The sequence below is a fragment of the Humulus lupulus genome, chromosome 7 (genome assembly GCF_963169125.1).
Source record: "Humulus lupulus chromosome 7, drHumLupu1.1, whole genome shotgun sequence".
Classification (NCBI taxonomy): Eukaryota; Viridiplantae; Streptophyta; class Magnoliopsida; order Rosales; family Cannabaceae; genus Humulus; species Humulus lupulus.
This window is the reverse complement of record NC_084799.1, coordinates 190,824,905-190,843,862: the sequence shown is the minus strand read 5'-3', so window position 1 is coordinate 190,843,862 and position 18,958 is coordinate 190,824,905. Positions and strand designations below refer to the sequence as shown.

The following is an 18,958-nucleotide window of genomic DNA, read 5'->3' as shown; positions in this document are numbered from 1 at the left end:
TGGTTCATTTAATTTCAGCCCTTGGAACTCTAATTGTTTTAATCATATGGCCCAGATCTTTCCCCAACATTTATGTTTAAATAAGGTAGCAAAATATGATTTTCACCCCTTTGCATTAAAGTTTCCCTATCTTTTGTCTTTAGAAACCCTCAAGTTCTTAGAGTTTCCTTTGGCGATCCCAATTCTCTGCAATCTTCAAGTTCTTTGTCCTTTCCATACCTCAATCAAGAACCAAATCATAAGTATATATTTGCACTTTGGTTTAAATTTCTTTTACTCGCTTTTGACAAGTTTATGAAAATTTTCCATTATTTTCTACCTTATTTTCGTTTTGTATAGGTTTATTGTGCCAAAACGTATAGGACTAGAAGTGGTTAAGATTAATGCGTTAAAATAGGAAGTTTTTTGGGTTTAGGGATTGTATGTATAGATTTTTAGGTGAAAAGTTGAAGGATTTTAAGCCTAAATGTGAGAACCTTAAGAGACACGGTTCTGAGGTTTTTTGCATTAAACCTCTTTTTAAAACCACTACTCTGACATACACTTTCTGAGATTAGGGCGCATGAATTAGGGGCATGAGTGAATACACATATCAGGGTTTTATGTACATGTTCAGCCCGTAGAAACTTTAGGTCAATCAGCGAAGCCTTTAAAGCTTAGGTCGCCCTATCTTCTGTTCTTAAAAACTAGGTTACATCCCTAGGTCGCCTTTATTAGTCGTTTTGTAACCAGGAAAACTAAAAACACTTAACATGGGCAACCAAAAGAAAAAAGTTGTTGTAGGCTCCTCCTTGCAGAATAAGGACAAGTAGGTCGCCAAGACCCTTATCACCAAATTTGGGCTGGTGGTAGAAAAGGAGGTTGAGGTGAGACCTGATAGTTTCTTCGAGGCCAAGAGGATCGTATCTCGCATATTTTCGATGACCAAAATGAACTAAATCATGAGGCGTCACGGGATCAAGTCAGACTCAAAATTCTATGCCCAACCTGCGATGGAGGGCGAGCAGAGCTGCACCCTATTAGAAGATGACTTTGGGGACTGGAGTGATGAGCACCTGAAGGCAAGTGCATTCCTCCCATTCCAGCTCCTGCCAAATACTTATAGTCATATTGCGGGTCTAAAGTATTTATTCCTTAAGAACGAGTGGGATGACCTCACTCCATAGGCATTTTCTCGTGTGACTATTTACAAGAGGTCAACGACATCTCAGAACTATTTGGGTCAATACAACACTCTGTATAATGCCCCTGACAAAGAGAAGGAATATAGGGAAGTGGTGAATGATACCACCATGGTGGCTTGTAAGCTGATCAAGGAAAGTTAGTCTTCAGCTATCGAGCCTCGAGGTCCTCCCAGAAGGCCATTGATAGTCATCAAGAAGGTCGAGGAAGAAGAAGAAGAAGTCACACCATTGGTGCACAAAAGAAATAATGTCGAAGGTAGGCAAAATAACAACAATAAAGGTAATGTTGAGTTTGGGGCAGCAACCGGCACCTCCGGCCAAGGTAATAAGGATAATGAAATAAACTAAGTTGTTGCTAGTTATGTAATAACCCGATATTACCCGTGCAAGGTGGTGACTAGGAAACTTTAGGACCCGGACCTAAATGTCACGCTGCAACAGTGCGTCAACTAACTGGTCCTTCGCCATGACCTAACGTACCCTAAGTATACAATAGTTGTATATAATACCTTCAATTTTAGGTCTACCATTTTTTAGTAGTAGGATACTAACATCCGACCTGGATACACCTTAACAGGCCATATCTTTACCCCAATCTTTAGGCAGGCTGAGTATGAACCCAGCTTGGATGAGGAAATCGAACCAAATAAATCCCACGAAGTAATTATATTGGAATCTACCCCACCCCCAACCATCTATGAGATAGATGTTGTACCTAGCTCAGTCCATGATCCGGAGCTAAACATTCTAGTTTCCTCCTGTAGTTTGGAGGGTGGGGCTCTTATACTTTTCACTAGTGATTTTTATGGTTAGGATATTTGTCCAACTTTTCTGGCCGTCTTTTGCAGAAGACGACATGTACCTAAAGGAAGCCTTCACCATCTCCGACCCGGCCATCAAGAGGCAGAGAATTTTGAAGAAGTTTTCTTCTAGATTTTGAGTTCCACCTGGAACTCTAGGGAAGGCCAAGGAAACTTTCTCTTCTCAGCAGTAGCAACTCCGGTTCCCCACCGTCACCACCAAGGACGCTCCTCCTCCAACTCTCTGAGCCTCTTCATACATCCCCTAAGTCATCTAGGCTGTATCTCCTATCATCACTATGCTTGCTTCCCACATCGAGGTGGGGAAGCACCTGGAGTCCCTGCGATGTTCGCTCTAGGGGATCACAAGCCACGTGATCGACCATATCAATTAGATCTCCTCCAAGGAACTGGAGAAAATCGAGGGGACCCCCGCCATGATTATCCTCAACTCTGCGTTGGTGATGTCTTTGACCATAAGTATTTTTCTTACTTTTCTTTGTTGGGCCATAGCTCGGGTTCGTTCAGACTTAGAGGAAGCCAAGACGACCCTGGAGACCTCCTAAAAAAATGAGAAGATAGCTAAGCCACAGGCTTTGGAGGTGATCCAAAGTTGCGACCAACTTCATAAGGAGGTCGACATACTCAAGTTGAAGGTGATGGAGGATGCAAACCAGATCGAGAAGCTCCAAGCAAAGGACGAAGAAGATGTAGCTCAGATCAATGAGCTGAAATTGAAGGTGAAAAGAGCTGGAGTCGAGTTGGAGGACTTGCTAGAACAGATTTTTTATCGAGTCTAGTGCTTCACCCATGACGGGAACTTCTCGTTACTAGATGTTGAGCTCTAGGGACGCTACCTTGACAAATTCTAGGAATTGTTGGTGAAGGAGCCTGCCAAAATGGTTAACACAGTGTTTGGAGCTAGAGGCGACGATGGGGAAGAGGAGGTGTCATCCTAGAGGCATGCTGCCGAAGCTCAGGGATGAGAGGCTCTTCTTTTTTATTTTTATACATTTTTTTATATTAAGGGTATTTCAATCCCTTGTATTTAAGTCTATCATGCCGAGACAATTTCCTTTGGTTGATGTTCGAGGTTAAGTGTCTTCGGTCATATATATGTTCCTTTTATATATTTGTTTGTTATTTATGATGTCTCCCTTCTATTCCAGCTCTAGATATGTATTCTGGATGATCTAGATGAAGAGTTTCAACAATTCTTGTATCAGTTCCCTCATAGGCTCGTGCAGGAACCCGGTACACTCAGCCATGAAGACAGCTAGAGTTTGACCCTTTATTACTATCCATGGCTTATATAAGATATTGAACTGACTAAGTTCGATAGATCACTTCAACAAATGTCCCGATGCTTCAGGCTTTTGCAAGACTTTTCCTATAGGTTCTCTATTAAGACATGGATGGTGTGCGCTTGGAAATACGACCTGAGTTTCTCAATCAAGGGGTTTTGAGACTTAGCTCCTAGTTTCCTCTTGCTTATGTAGTACACTGGATTTTGTGTCCAATTCTCCTCTCAAACTAATACAGTGCTAATCTCATTCTCTGTTATTGTTAGGTATAGGTATAAGCATTCTCCAACAACTAGTTTTGATAATACGGGGGTTCAGCTAAAGCTTTTTCAGATCTTGAAACACATGTTCACATTCTTCTGTCCACTCGAACCTTCTATTTCCCTTGAGAAGATTGTAGAAGGGGGATATTTGTCCGTGGATATGGATACGAATCGATTTAATGCCACGACTTTTCCATTTAGAATCTAGATTTTTTTTCTCAACGATGGCATCTCTAACAACAATCTTATTTTCTCAGGACTAGCTTTAATCCCCCTCGAATTGACTATGAAGCCCAAAAGCTTTTCCGATGAGACCTTGCAGGTACATTTTTGGGGATTCAGCTTCATCTCGTACTTCCTTAGCGCACCAAAAAATTCTTCCAAGTTGGATAAATTGTTATTGGTAGTTTTTTACTTGACAAGCATGTTGACAACATACACTTCCATATTTTTTCCAATCTAGTCAACAAACATTTTATTTAGAAGTCTCAGGTACGTTGCTCCAAAATTCGTTAGTCTAAACAACACATCCTTATAGCAGTATACGTTATGCTCAGTCATAAAGCTGCTATGCTCTTGGTCCTTATGGTTCATCACGTTCTGGTTATAACAAGAATACACGTCGATGAATGACATGAGTTCATGGTCCGTTGTGGCGTCCACTAGCTAATCTATTATTTGTAGGGGAAATATTCCTTTGGACATGCCTTATTGAGGTTGGGGAAATCGATGCGTGTCCTCCACTTTCCATTCGGTTTCAGAACTAGGACAGGGTTGGCTATTCAAGTTGGCTATCTACTTTCCTAATGAATCTGCATTTTAGTAGGCGAGCTACTTCTTCAAGAGCTTTTCCTTATTCTTTTCCAAATAACCTTTGTTTCTGTTGCTTCGCAGGCACATTTTTGTCCAAATTTAGGGTGTCCATAATCACACTCACATTGATTCCCACTATATATGTGTGTGACCACGCGAAGATGTCGAGGTTTTTCCTCATTATCGATCCTTTTTTCATTCAGCACTGAGATTCTTTCCAATCTTCAGAATACGTGAAGTCATTTCTCGATCGATGATTACCTCTTCCAGCTCCTCTAAAGCCTGGATCTCAGATTGGTTTTCATCTACTCTTGGATCTATTTCCATCAGTTGGGCGACCTCGTCTACTGCTGCCTGAGGTTCTTCCTTTTCTTCGATTACCCCTATAACCTGCTGCCAAGGTTATGATTTTCCCTTCAATGAAATGTTATAGCATTCCTTGGCAGTGAGCTGGTCCCTCTTGCAGTACATATCCCCAAGGCATCAATGATGGTCTTGTTGGGGTTTTATGTCCTAATTAAAACCTAATTTCTTTGTAATCTCATTTATTATTAATAAGAGAATAGAAATCAACTTTTGACTTGGTCAATCACTTAGCTCACATGTTTTATTTTCATGATTATTTATTTAATATAAACTTCTATTCAATCTCGAGCATATAGCTAATCATATTTAACGTGACGTAATCACAGTAGAATATAAATATGATTATATGTTCAAAATAAGTTAGTCCTAAGATTAGTTAGTGCACAAAATTTACATTGACTTGCTAATCTACGATATGATCTACTTACACATCGCAGTGTTATGTTCTTTCCAGAACATTAGCAAAGTAGATAAGATTTGATGTATTTTTTACATCGGACTGGACCAATATTGCCAGTAAATAGGATAAGTCAACATACTGTCATTATCTATTCTAGTCATATCATATAGTTGGCCATAGGTCAATTCAATCTCAATTCTGAGTGGTTAGTATTCTAACTAATTGTATTATTTGAGTTCTTTGACTTGTTCATTACCGGCTTACCCTACCGACTAGCCCATACGTACATCTTGGGAACTCGGTAGTATAATTGAGTGGGAGTATTAATCATAGATATGAACATCTTATAGCTTCTAATGAAGAAGTGAAACGATGGCTTCCTTTTAGTTTTGTTCAAGGTGTTAAATGATAGAGATCTCATTTCAGTAATTAATATTAGTTTACTGAAATATCATTTACAAGGAACTAAGTGTTTTAAGGATAAAATACAATAAGGGGTAAAACAATATTTTAATCTCATCTCATTGTAGACCGTCTGTAGAGGATCGAGTGGAAATTATGGTTGTAACAATGGATAATTAATAACGTATCTATATTTGTTATAGAGCGTCTTATGAATTCAAGAGTGCAGTTATGAGTCTTTAGTGGAGTCACGGGGAAATAATATGTTAGTAAATTTATTTGTTAAATTTATGATAACTTATTGGAACTTGATTGCATAGGCACATGGTCCTCACTGTACCTTGGATAAAATCATCTAGATAGTCTCAATTAATTGATTTAATTATCAATTAAAATTATCAAAGTTGACTAGGTCAATTTTGGATTGTTTCACAAACTTATGTAATTTAGAAAAGAAAAGAGATTTTAGGGCAGATTTATTAATTAAGAAAAATTAGTGTATAAATTAATAAATAATTTTAAATCAAGGTTAAAATTATAAATAATTAATTTGATATAGGATTTAAATAATTATTTAATTAATTAATCAATGAAAAATTGTTACACCCAAATTTCGATAATAGAAATTTTGATCTCGAAAGTCGGGCTCGTAAGGTGCGAGCTCAAAATAAGCCAAGTCATCATAATCAGCTTTAATGAAAATATCAAAGACAGTCTTGCTAAGCAGTAAATGCGACAACATCAGAATTGGTGAGCTAAGTGGTCTCGAAGGAGTTCGAAGGTTATAAGCTAGGCTCGAAGCCACAATGGCAATAGTTAAACACTTGAATAAATCTCCTGATTCATTTCCTGCCATCAGACCAGAAGGTTCGAGCTCGAGGATGGTGAGCTCGAAGAGGATGATCTCGACAACGTTACTTGTTAAGAACATAGGCAAACCAAGGTATCTAGCTCGTGATAGGTCAACAGTCTCGAAGGCGTGTGAATCTAGCGTTCAAGCTCGTAAGCTGTGTGTGAACATGTTTATTGTTATAAAATCCCTATGTTTAAGGGATCAGATGTAATATGTTATTAAATCCCAAATATCATGAGATTTATACGCGTACATAATAACCATACGCGTTTATTTGCATTTATTTAATTGGTTTGTATCATAACTCCCTGAAATCTGAGGGGAGATTTTTGGTAAACCACTCTATAAATAGAGTGGAACAATTCCTTTGTAAAGGGAGAGAATTTGGTATTGGGGGAACTCTGTAAAATTACTTCTAGAAAGCTTTGAGAGAATTCCATAAAGTGAATAACACAGACTCGTGGACTAGGCAGATTTTAACTGCTGAACCACGTAAAAATCGTGTCTTTTATCGTTTGTTTCCTCTGGTATTTTGTTTAATTGCTCTTCATTTCTAATTTGACGAAAAGCGGCTTCAACAAAAATAATACATGCCTTGATTTTAAGTCCAACTGACTTATAATTAAAATGGAAATTTTACGGGCCTATGGCTATTATTTTGATCTAGGGTTGATAATTGGCTATTATTTTATTGATTTTTTAATTAAATAAGTAACCTAATTGAGCCTATAAAAGGAATGCTACTTGAGAGTTGAAAATAGATTTTTTTGAGATGACAGAAAGACTATCTGACTGAAAATTAGACGATCTATTCTTGATACTCTTAGGTTTAGATTCTCTCTACAACATAAGTCCTTTTTTAAGCCTCAATATTCTTTTCTCTTATTCTCTCTGTATCTATCATGTGTTGAGAATTTCCCACTTTAGTCTCGGTGATTCTAAGGATACTTTGGAAGGCTGTGAAGAAAATTGAAGAACATTTCAGTTTCTTGGTGATACCATGCGACAGAAAGGATACAAGAGTTAGAGAAACTAAAGGAAGAACTCAATCATTCCACTGCACAATAATGTAAGTGTTCTTATCATTATATTTTTATGAATTCAATTTTAGAAACATGTTCTAGGTTTTCTTATATTAATATGTTTAATATACATGAAAATAATTGAGATCCAATATAAGTTTTCCCATCAGGTCTTCCCAAAATTGCGTTATATGCAGTCGGACAATCCATCACTATGAACTCGAGCATTTAAGGAATAGCTCGCGCTTCATCTCTTATGGTTACTACGAGCTCGATTGTACCGATTGTTACGATTCCTTCCTTTGAGAACCCATAGAGTGTAGTGGAGGTTGCCCTAAGATTGGCTAATGATAGTCTCATATTTTCTAGAGTGAACCTAAATAGCATGTTCACAGAGCTCCCATTATCAATTAAGACTCTTCTCATTCTCCGGTTTGCGAGCTGAATGGTTATCACCAGCGAATCATTATGAGGGAATTGGACATGGTTAGTATCCTCTTCCATGAAAATGATTGGTTGTTTATCCAATCATTGTTGTTTTGATAACCGCTGCTCCAAGATGAATACCATGCCCCCGTGAGTTTTCAACTCTTCAATGTATCTCTACTAAGCCCCAATGGTCGTGCCGGCCAGATGAGGTTCTCCTAAAATGGTGGCTATATATCTTCTTTCCACAAGAGGATGGATGATCTGGTTGTCTAGAGCTGGGATAACTGGGGCAGATTTTCTTAATATCCTTGAGCTGACTGAGGAATCTAGACGACTGGTGGATCGGGAGCTACTCAATTTCAAGCATATTATGTTAACATTCTATCAAAGATGAGTGTCTCGATCTCATCCTTCAATTGATGACAGACGTTAGTATTGTGGCCGATATCGTTATCAAAATAACAAAACTTGGTCGGATCTCTCTTTGCCCGCTCATGTCTCAAGGGTTCTAGTTTCTTCCAAGGAAGACGAGTAGAATTGGCCAGATAGATGTGTTTGAGTGTGTCGATCAGGTCAGTGTGCGTGATAAATATTGTGGTGTACTTCTCCCCAGATTTATTCTTCTTGGACCTCGTCTAGTCTCCCTCACCATTGCCCTTTCTCTTATTATTCTCTGCTTGGTTGTTATGGCCAACGGGCTAAGCCATACCTACAGCTGTCGTTGCCACTTCAGCGGGCTGAAATGGAATCTGGCTAGTCTCGGTCATTCCAGACTCTACCTCCTCGAGGTTTATCAATTCTTAAGATTGGACCAATAATTCGTCTGTAGTCTTTACTCCCTTGCTTTGGAGTTCCTTCCACAATTCACCTCCTTCGGTGATCCCCGACCTCATGGCCACGAGCTTAGAGCTGTCATCGGCATCTCTTGCTCGATCTACTATGTTGGTGAACCGGTTGAGGTATGCCTTAAGGGATTCAATCGATTGTTGTTCTATATTGGCCAAAGAGTTGGCTTCTACTCAGACTTCCTTTACAACTCAAAACTGTCTCTTGAATTCAGTCGATAGTTGCTGCAAGGAGGTGACTGTGTGCCTTTTGAACTTATTGAGCCATGATTTGGTTGGTCCTATCAGCGCGACTGGGAACATGACACATCGCAGGTCGATGTTAACGTTGTGTGCCCACATCAAATTGTTGAAGGTACCAATGTGGTTTGACAAATCAATAGTTCTGTCATACGTGGTTATGTTTGGCCTTTTGAAAGCAACATGATATGGGGCCGCTTGAGCCGCTACAATGTGAGGAGAAAAAGGCTCGAACTCATTAGAATCTCAGTCATCCACATTTTTCTCGGGCAACAGTCTTTTCATTTGTTCCTCCATCAGAGCCAGTCGTTCAAGGGTTGAATCCTTCACTTCCAGGTTATTTGGGAACTGGTAATTAGCTTATGTCATGTTCAATCTGTTATTTGGGTTATAGTCCCTCCAAGCTAGATCTTGGTTGGTTGGGACATTCCCATTATCACGCACTATGGAATGATATCCCATAGTCTAAGTACAAATCAAATCATTGTGGCGGGTTGGTTGCCCTCTCTATACATTTAAGTGGTCACACAATAAGATTAAGGGTCGGAATGCAAACTTTGAGCCGAGCTCAACTAATTTCTAAGATCACTTTCTTGCCTCTGGGAGAAGCATAATGCGAGTACTCCTCGATCTTCCCCCACGATGGCTTTCTGTTTGATAACTGCCATCCGCAAAGCTTACCATTCATGGCTAAGGCCATGGGGCTTGAATGTTAACATGTTCTCAAGATCGCAGAACATGTACGTCTTCAGGTATAGGGTTTCTCCTATTGTTCGCTTGAGCCATTTCTTTGTGGTCGCGGGAGTGTTGGATGACGAATAGGTGATGGAGGGTGCCTTATTGTTGAGGAAATTCACCTCCCTTCAGGACTCACCAGGCTAGCTCCCCCACTGCCAATATCGCGAACTGGTGGCAACGTTCCTTCATTTCTCTACAAGTGGACTGCTGAGATGGGTGCTAGGGGATTTACAAGGAGTCCTGCTCTCCTTGATGTTGTCCAAACTCGCCCTGCCTGACTAGGCTGATTTCTTGGGACGTGAGTCATCGATTTAGTCCTGGGATTATTGGCAGGCTGGTTATTTCTGGGAGTTCGTTCAGATGGCATAGAGCTCGGGGTTGTTGTTTTGACAGAACAGCTCACGTTGGGACAATTATGCCTATGGGATCAAGATCGATGAGACCGATTCTTCCAAAATTGTTGTCTGTTGTAGGAAGAGGTAACCGTACCATGATCTCATCTATTCGGCTGTTAGCCTGGGCGAGGTGGCTTCTTAGTTGGGCATTCACCATTTCAATGGTCATGATCTACCCTGGATTTGGATTATGAGGGCATGAGGCTGAGCTCCCAATATTGTCCTAGTTTTGGGGTTGTTTTCCATGACGTCTTTGTACGAAAGTATAGTTTCATTGTGGTAACTAGGCTTCTTCGATTCGTTATCGCGCATAGATCGTGTTACCACCATGATGAAGTTGGGTTGATTGTTGTCTAACAAACTTCAAGCTTAATCTGCTCTCAATGAAAGCATCAATCTGTTGACGTGGTTATTCGCCAACAGGGGATTAAGAAATCATAGTAGAGAGATTAGACTTGAAATAAATCGTAAGTAAGAACACATAAGGTTTTTAAGTGGTTCATTGGTTAAAATCCACCTATTCTACAAGTCACTCTTATTATGTTTAGGAGCTCTTGAAGATATTCTTTATGACAATGTCCGCAGAACTTTAGCATACAAAAAGTCAATCCCTTGTGCTGTCAATTCCCTTTGTATGTATTGGGAATTATGGTAAACAATATTGGGTAACCGTACAATAAAAGGTAACTTACAAGAATGGGTAACTACCCAAATAAATGAATACATAAATTCCCTAACTATGGCAATTATTGTTATATCGGGCATTTATTACATAACGATTACAAGCATTAAGGTTGTATAAAGAATCTCCGACTTTTTGGGGATTCTTCCTTATGCGCGTCATTGAACTACCATGAGTTGAATGTGCTCCTCGAACTGGAGGTTATACGCGTAGGGCGATTTAACTAAGGTGGTGCTCAAAGCATGATGAGGGTGATTTAGATGTTGCATCTTACGAACTCTATCACTGACATTTGAGGCTGAGATCGAATTTTTAAGGTACAATCGTACGTAACAAAATAATTCAATACTAATTGGATTGGATTAGATTGCATATTGAAGCTAAATAAGAATGGATTGGATGATGATCTCTAACATCCAAACTTTAACTGCATTAGATTGGTTATTAGGTGTAAAAAACTTGGATTGTATTAGATGATCAACCCTAATATATTAAATCCTATCACTAATTGGATTTGATGTTGAAACTAAATTGGATTGGATTAGACGACGATTTCAACATATCAAACTTTTAATTGGATTAACTTGGTTGGGTGTAAAAAGCTTAATTGGATTTGATGATCACCCATAATGGAATTTAATATATAACCCTTTCCGAGGGTACTATTTTCTCATATAGGACTACCTCAAATCCCACTATTTTTGCTTCTCATGTTACCAATTTTAGGTGATAATTTCTTATTCGAGGAGGAGAACGCAAATCTCCAAAGACATTTCACTAATCACAATTATATTTTAGTTAAAATTATGCCTCAAAATGCCACATTAAAAAAACTAGTAATTTAAGAAAACCTGCCTGTTTATATTTGGCCAGCTTTTTTATTTATTAATTATCAATATTTATATATATAATCTAAAACAGATATATAACCGTGACTACTAACAAATGATAATAATAAAAAATAAAGATTGTTTAGAATAACTCCATTACGTACTCATATAGGATGGAGTTTCATGTACTTGTGGATATATAAACACCCACACGCTTTATTCTCCAATGATGCTATAAATATATATTTATATGCTTGAAATCATGATTATACGCGCTTCAGCCATGCAAACTCACTGCAAACTGTATGTAATAACAAATCAGTTACAATCATTTGTAAAATATTCTATACATAAAGATATAATATGTCAAGTCCAATAAATATATAAATATATATTACATCCATCATTTTAAAATTTATATGACCTCTATTAATTTTGTAAATTATATAATCTGTATATATTGATTAATTAGTTGAGTTGATAGAGCAAAAGAGAACATATATTAAAAACATATATTATTTCTGTGTTTTTTTTTGGTAATTTATTTTCAACATTTGGTTTTCATTTTTTTTATTATTATATGTATTAGGATTGTAGTTAGAGATAACAATTTTACATGGAAACTTGTCCCTTACTTTCATGGGTAAGGTATTGCCAGATAAATTAATATTTAGGATCGGGTGAGGGTTATGAAGACATATACCTGATATACGTATAAGGTAGGGTATGTGTATGGGTGTACCCTGTCCAACCCTACCCGATTATATATGTATATTTATTTGTATAATATACTTAAAATTTAAATATTTTCGGTAAGGTATAAAAAATATATTTTTATAAGATAAATTGAAAGATCTATACAAATATTAGTATATTTTTTAAATATAAATACATGTTATATAATATACGTTATAAATAATTAATATATATTTTGAATTATAATCAATATGCAGAAAATTAAATGTGCTTAATATAAACTTATAAAATTAATAATTAATATGTATTACATCCATATTCTAAATATAGATATAATATGCCCTGTTAGTATTTATAATTTTTAATACATTGTATTATATTTTAATTTATTTTATAAGTGTAGATAATATATCATAATAGCTTTTACAATTTCTAATATATTATATTCTTTCACATAAATTTTATAAGTATATATACTATATTATTAGTATTTACTATCCTTAACACTTAATACATGTTATATTTCATTTAATTTTATAACTTTATTATATATTGATTTATTCTTTCAAAAATTTGTATTTTATTTTAAATTATATTTTGATAGGGTTATTTGTTAGGGTAACATATGTATTCTAACCACAAAAAATTATAGGGTTATAGTGTAAGGTATGGTAGAAATTTTTTTATACTGTAAGGTCGTGGAATAGGCATACCTTACCCATATCCTACATGCATAAGTATAGTGGTTTAATGAATTAAAGTCTAAACTAATAGTCCCTAAAAAATAGTCTAAGTTGTTATTAATTTTGAAGTGATGCCTATTTTATAAAGAAAACAAAATTCTTTTTTAAATATGAAAATTATTATTAAGGAAATAATAAAAAAAATGTTATATTCAATTAATAAAAAAAATAGTAGAAAAATTATGTGGTTGGACCCCTAAAAATGAACCTAGTGGTGATGTTATTTATGTTTTTGGCACTTTGGATAAAAATTTAAACCCAAGTTTTTTATATGATAGTATACGTACATTGTAGTTATAAGGGATCAATCTCCTATAAATTTTCAAGAAATTCCACATTATTTATGATGTCAAATTGTAGTAGTTCAAATAGCATGTTGCATACACATGCAAAAAAAAAAAAAAAAAAATTAGGCACGCATGTAATCTGATAAATTATTCAAAATTTCATGAATACTTGTGTTAGTCCCATATAACTATAATGAATACTGTCAGATAAATTATTTTAAAGTAAAGATATATAACTAAAAAAATCAATAATTTATATGAAGACGTAATATACTTTTAAAATATAATTTTTCTTGATAAAAGAAAAAATATTTTTTTTATAAAATTTATATACATATATATGGATAATAGTAAAGATAATTTATTTTTTAGTTCAAAATAATATTAAAAGACTAGTTAATTTTTCTATTTATTTCCTAAATGAATAATTATAAAATTTCAACAAATAGGGCCTAAATGTTGAATTGTTTTTTTTTTATATGTCTAAAACAACACTAAAAAAATTCAATGAATTTTCTTTTGTAGAAAGAGGTATTTATATTTAATTTTAAACTAAAAAATTAATTATAATACATAAAATATTGATGCGTCCAAAATTTGGATGACTTTAAGTAGGGCGTGGCCTACCTGACCTTGTATATATCTAATATATACTCGACACATTATCTAATACACTAGAAATCTTGTTTTGAAAATCATTTTGCAAGACATTAAAAGAACTTATTTGCAGCAATTAATTCCAAGATATATAAATGTAATGTGTTATACATACATGGTGCAATTGACGGAGAGACTGATCGGGTAAGAAGTTTTAGTGTTGCATTTGGCGGGCAGTCCCGCGGCAAGATTGAGGTTGATACCTTTGATGCTGTAATAGGCAGATTTCAAGCAGTTGCAGATGGACTTGAGGTTGGGCGACGTGTTGGCCTGGATGTTCATCGTCTTAACCGCGTTGCAGCACTCCGTCGAGACAGAACCACCGCTCTTAAGGTAGTTCAGGCATGGAGAAAGGCTCTTATTCACTTCCGAACAAGTTATGGCACTTTCCACTTGTGTGGCTACAACCATCACCGTAATCACAATAAACCCAAGACATTTCACACCTAAAGAACTACTCACGGCCATGACGAACAAGCTTTTTTTAGTAATTAATTATGCTCATATGTGTTATGTGCTGATCTTGATAGATATCTCAAAGGTGTCTTCAATTTATAGGGGATGAAAAAAAGTGTGGTTTGGTATCTAGCGTTAATCACAATTTGGTGGTAGCTGTGTGTAATTAATTAGTCGATTTAAATATGGTTGATCACTAGTTTATTAATTAGTTAAGTTAAACTTAATCGTGTATTATTTTACTTTGTTTTACCTAATTCGGAATAATAACTGGGAGCCTATTTTGTTTTGTGTACATCGATATAATAACGGAAAATAAACGAAAGTTATATATAATTCAAACGTATAATATGGTATAAAAACATATATATATATATATATACATTTATATGATACAAATAAATATATGTTTATTAATGAATTTGTAAATACTTTATTTTAAGAAATAAATATTTGCAAAAATAATATATTTTATAACAGTAAAAATTTATAAAGATTAATTTTACCACACATATTAAATACAAGCAACATGCAATGCACATTTAGTTAGTTTTATTTATAGAATTTATTAATTATTTTTATTAAATTTGTATCCTTGTAATATAAATTTCAAATAAATAAACAATATTAATTATAAATTAAAGAATGGCATAAATATATTAAATAAAAAATTAAACCAAAACATTGTTTATAATTTAAAAAAATATATATATATATATAATATGATAAAAAATTTAAACATGATAATATTTTTAATAAAATTTAAATTATTTATTATATATTATTATTGTAATGATATTTTATAATATTTAAATTTATATTAATATAATTATTAAATATCTAGTCTTATATTAAATATTATTATAATAATATTTCATAATATTTGAATTTATATTAAGATAATTAGTAAAAAATTAGGATTATATATTAATATCATAATAATAATTTATAATATTTAAATTTATATTAATATAATAATTAGATATCTAGTTGTGTATTATATATTATTATTGTTGACTGCATTTTTCGTTATCAACCTAATCTAAGAACTTGAGAGAATATAGAATAAAATAACACAAGTTTTACGTGGTTCATGCTATAAAAGAGCTCTAGTCCACGAGTTTTTGGTATTAGTGAGTTTTAACCTTGTTTGTGCAAGCTTCAATGGAGTCTTAGGCAGCATATATATTGCTCTGAGTTTACAATATTTGACTAGCCAAAATTCTAAACCTTTCACAAGGAAATATCTCAGCCTTATTTATAGGGGCTTGGGTCATTAATATTCTTAATGGAATATTGATACAACATTCCTCAATTACATCAAGATGCACTAATAAAGACCGTGGGCCCACGCGGATTGCACGGGGCCCATTTGCAAAGTTGTCCACCAACCATATAGGGAAAAGGTATCTGACAGTGCCAGAATACAGCTACACGTTTGCCCATGTCAGGCGACGTTCTGGGAAATGTTGATTGTTGAGTGTATGAACTCGACGCCACTACTCGAGCTCACCAAAACTTGTCAGACAATCTTGTCCTGGGTCACAATTGCAGCAATTGGCACTTGACAGTGACTCCAGGTCCCAATGACAAAATCCTAGACCTGGAGGATTGGTTAATGAAGAAAGCGAGAGGACCACCTTAATGGTCCTCTGGGTGTGGCCTTAGAGATATCCCCGCTGTGGAAATAGACCAAAGGACGTGGCCACGCTTAGAGATATCCATGCCTTGAGGATGGATCTTGGGGCGTGGCCTTACTTAGAATGTAACATCCTCCTAATCCAGGACTATATTACACTGTGTACTTTAAATTGTGTCAGGCTTGCTAACCAAGTCATTTGGTTTAAAATGTGTAACTAAGGTTAACATCAAGGATTAGGGCTAAAATTTTTGGTCAAAAGAATCGTTGACTTTTATTTTATAAGTTTTATACGGACGTAGTCACCTAGGCCTTAGGCCCTGGGTCTGAGTAACTAGCATAGACTAGCCCAGCGCTTATAAGTTCATCGACCTTAGGGTCGGTCCAGCATTAATGCTTTAGAGCCATTCAACACTGATATCGATTAGATCTAATCTTCATTTGGCCTTGCGTTCATGACGCTATGCCATTTCTGACTCTTAGGTCAGTGTCCCTGACAAGTCAGTGCCATATACAAGTAAGCATTGCCACAAAACATATATCACATATCCAATATTTGAATACTGGGCATTCAGCATGCTTACCTACCAAATACTAGTACGATTAAGATCATGCATAAACATAGAGGCTCAAGCTCTGAGCAATATCATACCCAATATACAACGCATGTCCTAATCACATATTTCTCGTGCATTACATGCATCACTTATAAACATCTAACATGCATCAAGTACAACCATGCATGCCATATATACACAGGGTGCAGTTTTCTTACCTTTGGTTCGAGCGAGAATTAGAACCAGAACGACCCTTGAGAACGATCGATCCTTAATCCTTTAGCGGCCGCCTAGTCATAACCAAATATAGTCTCCGATTAATGAAAATCAACCAAGAAAGGGTCTTGACCTAAACCCCACTCTCGGGACCTTGAAACATGCCCACACGGTGAGTAGATTCGATCCCGGGCCTTAAGGATTAAAACCCCAAGCCAAAAACCCTTAAAAACACTCAAAACAGGGTTCTGAAGAAACAGGGTAGTGCTACAGCGCTACCCTCCTAGCGCCTCAACGCTATACTCAGAACCAAACCGCCCTAGCCTCCTCTGCAGGTAGCGCTGTAGCGCCCTATACTGGGTGCTGTTGCGCTACCTTCAGCCAGCAAAATCCCAGAAATCTCCTCCTTCGATTCTACCATTTCTAACCCGATTCCAATGCTTCCTAACATCAAATTAAGTCCCAAATGAACCCAAATACCATCCTCACATGTCCCAAACATCACAACCCCAAGAACCCTAGCTAAAACTCCAACCATAGCCTATGACATCTCCCAGGGGGAGATGTTGGATGTCTACAAAGTCTCCCCATGGGAGACGTTGTAGGTACCTATGACGTCTCCCATGAGGAGACTTTGTAGACATTCAATGACTCATATAACGAGTCATCATTGGTTTTTGTATTTTTTTATAAAATTAAATAATTATTTTCAATATATTAATTAATAGAATTAAATATATTAATTAAAAAATCTAAATTATATGCAAATTTAAATTTTGAATTTTCATTAATAAAACCGAAATGTGTATCTAATATGTTTTTGCTAGCTAAATATACAAAATTGTAATATTTGTTGTTAAACATACAAAATTAACAAATATTATAGTAGCTAGCTAGACATATAGTAAGATAGAAAAAATAAAAACCTATTTTTTGGGACGATGACTTTGAACTATCGGCACCATATCGTTCGCCCGCTGTTGTCGCATTTCATTAATCTGTGCTGGTGTATATGGGGGAGTGTTCAGCTACAAAAAATATAAAGTACAATATATTATTTAATTATTATTATTTTATTATATCTACTTTAATAATAAATAAACCGTAAACCTTTTATAAATTTATATATATATATATACACACCTCTTTCTTCAAGTAATATCCAGGTCTATCTTTATCTTTTCCTATGTATATGAAAAATTAAACAATAAAACTATATAAGCATACGAAAAATTGGCCACCATTTCCCTTATATTAGTAACCTAAACATCTTTCAATCTAATCAAATAAGCACAACACAATACAAATGTAATAATATAATACATAATTATAGACAAAATCGAGCAGCATTTCCCCTATAATAGTGATCTAACCATCTGTGAACAATAAGCCAAACAAATCAAACAACACACAATAAGTTTCTTCCTTATAGCTCCGCAGCACATAACATATTTTCTAGAACCTACTTCACTAAAACACACAATTCTCAACCTTCTGTTATCACTGCAACACACAATTTTAATCTCAGAACCTACTTCACTATGGATGAATATTTAAGATATTTAAACTCTTCTAACAAAAGTTTAATAATACTAAAACAAGAAATAAGATGATGTAATTACCTCTTGCAATTAATAGTCCTTGCTAGCAAATTTACTTCACTTTTGCAATGCGCGCACTATGTTATTAATTAAATAATAAAAGATTAGTAAATCAATAAAAAAATATAACTATATATAAATAACCTACTTAAATGTTAATAAAGATTACAAATATATATAATTTTCTAATTAAATAATAATATAAATTAAAAAAATTTATAAACATATTAACTTGAATTATTATTTAGTATGTAAAATTATTATTTTTTTATTTTAGACAAAATTATTAAATACATTTTAGCAAAAACATATTTACATATATATACTTAACAAACATTAAAAATTAATTAAAAATATATAGTAAATAAAAATTTATAAATAGTAAATAATGTGGTAACATGTTAAAATTAAACAATGTAATATCTCAAATATACATAAAAAATATTTTTCATACTTTAAACTAATATTTCTAATAAAACCCACAAAAACTATATAAAAAAATAAGCACAAAAACAATTTTTTCAACCATTATAACTACAA

At 34.9% G+C, this 18,958-nt stretch overlaps 1 protein-coding gene across 1 annotated transcript; it reads right to left on the bottom strand.

Moving 5' to 3' along the window:
- Positions 1–11,576: 11,576 nt before the first annotated feature.
- Positions 11,577–14,520, bottom strand: LOC133788974 (non-specific lipid-transfer protein 1-like). Its single transcript, XM_062226674.1, has 2 exons — positions 14,065–14,520; positions 11,577–11,867 (listed from the first exon to the last, which is right to left on the bottom strand). Exons 1-2 carry the CDS (start codon positions 14,415–14,417, stop codon positions 11,858–11,860), a joined length of 363 nt encoding a protein of 120 aa, XP_062082658.1. The 5' UTR covers positions 14,418–14,520; the 3' UTR covers positions 11,577–11,857.
- Between the last annotated feature and the right edge of the window lie 4,438 nt (positions 14,521–18,958).

Excerpts from the sequence above, each read along its gene's own strand:
- LOC133788974 (XM_062226674.1), bottom strand. The coding sequence starts at position 14,417 with ATGGCCGTGAGTAGTTCTTTAGGTGTGAAATGTCTTGGGTTTATTGTG.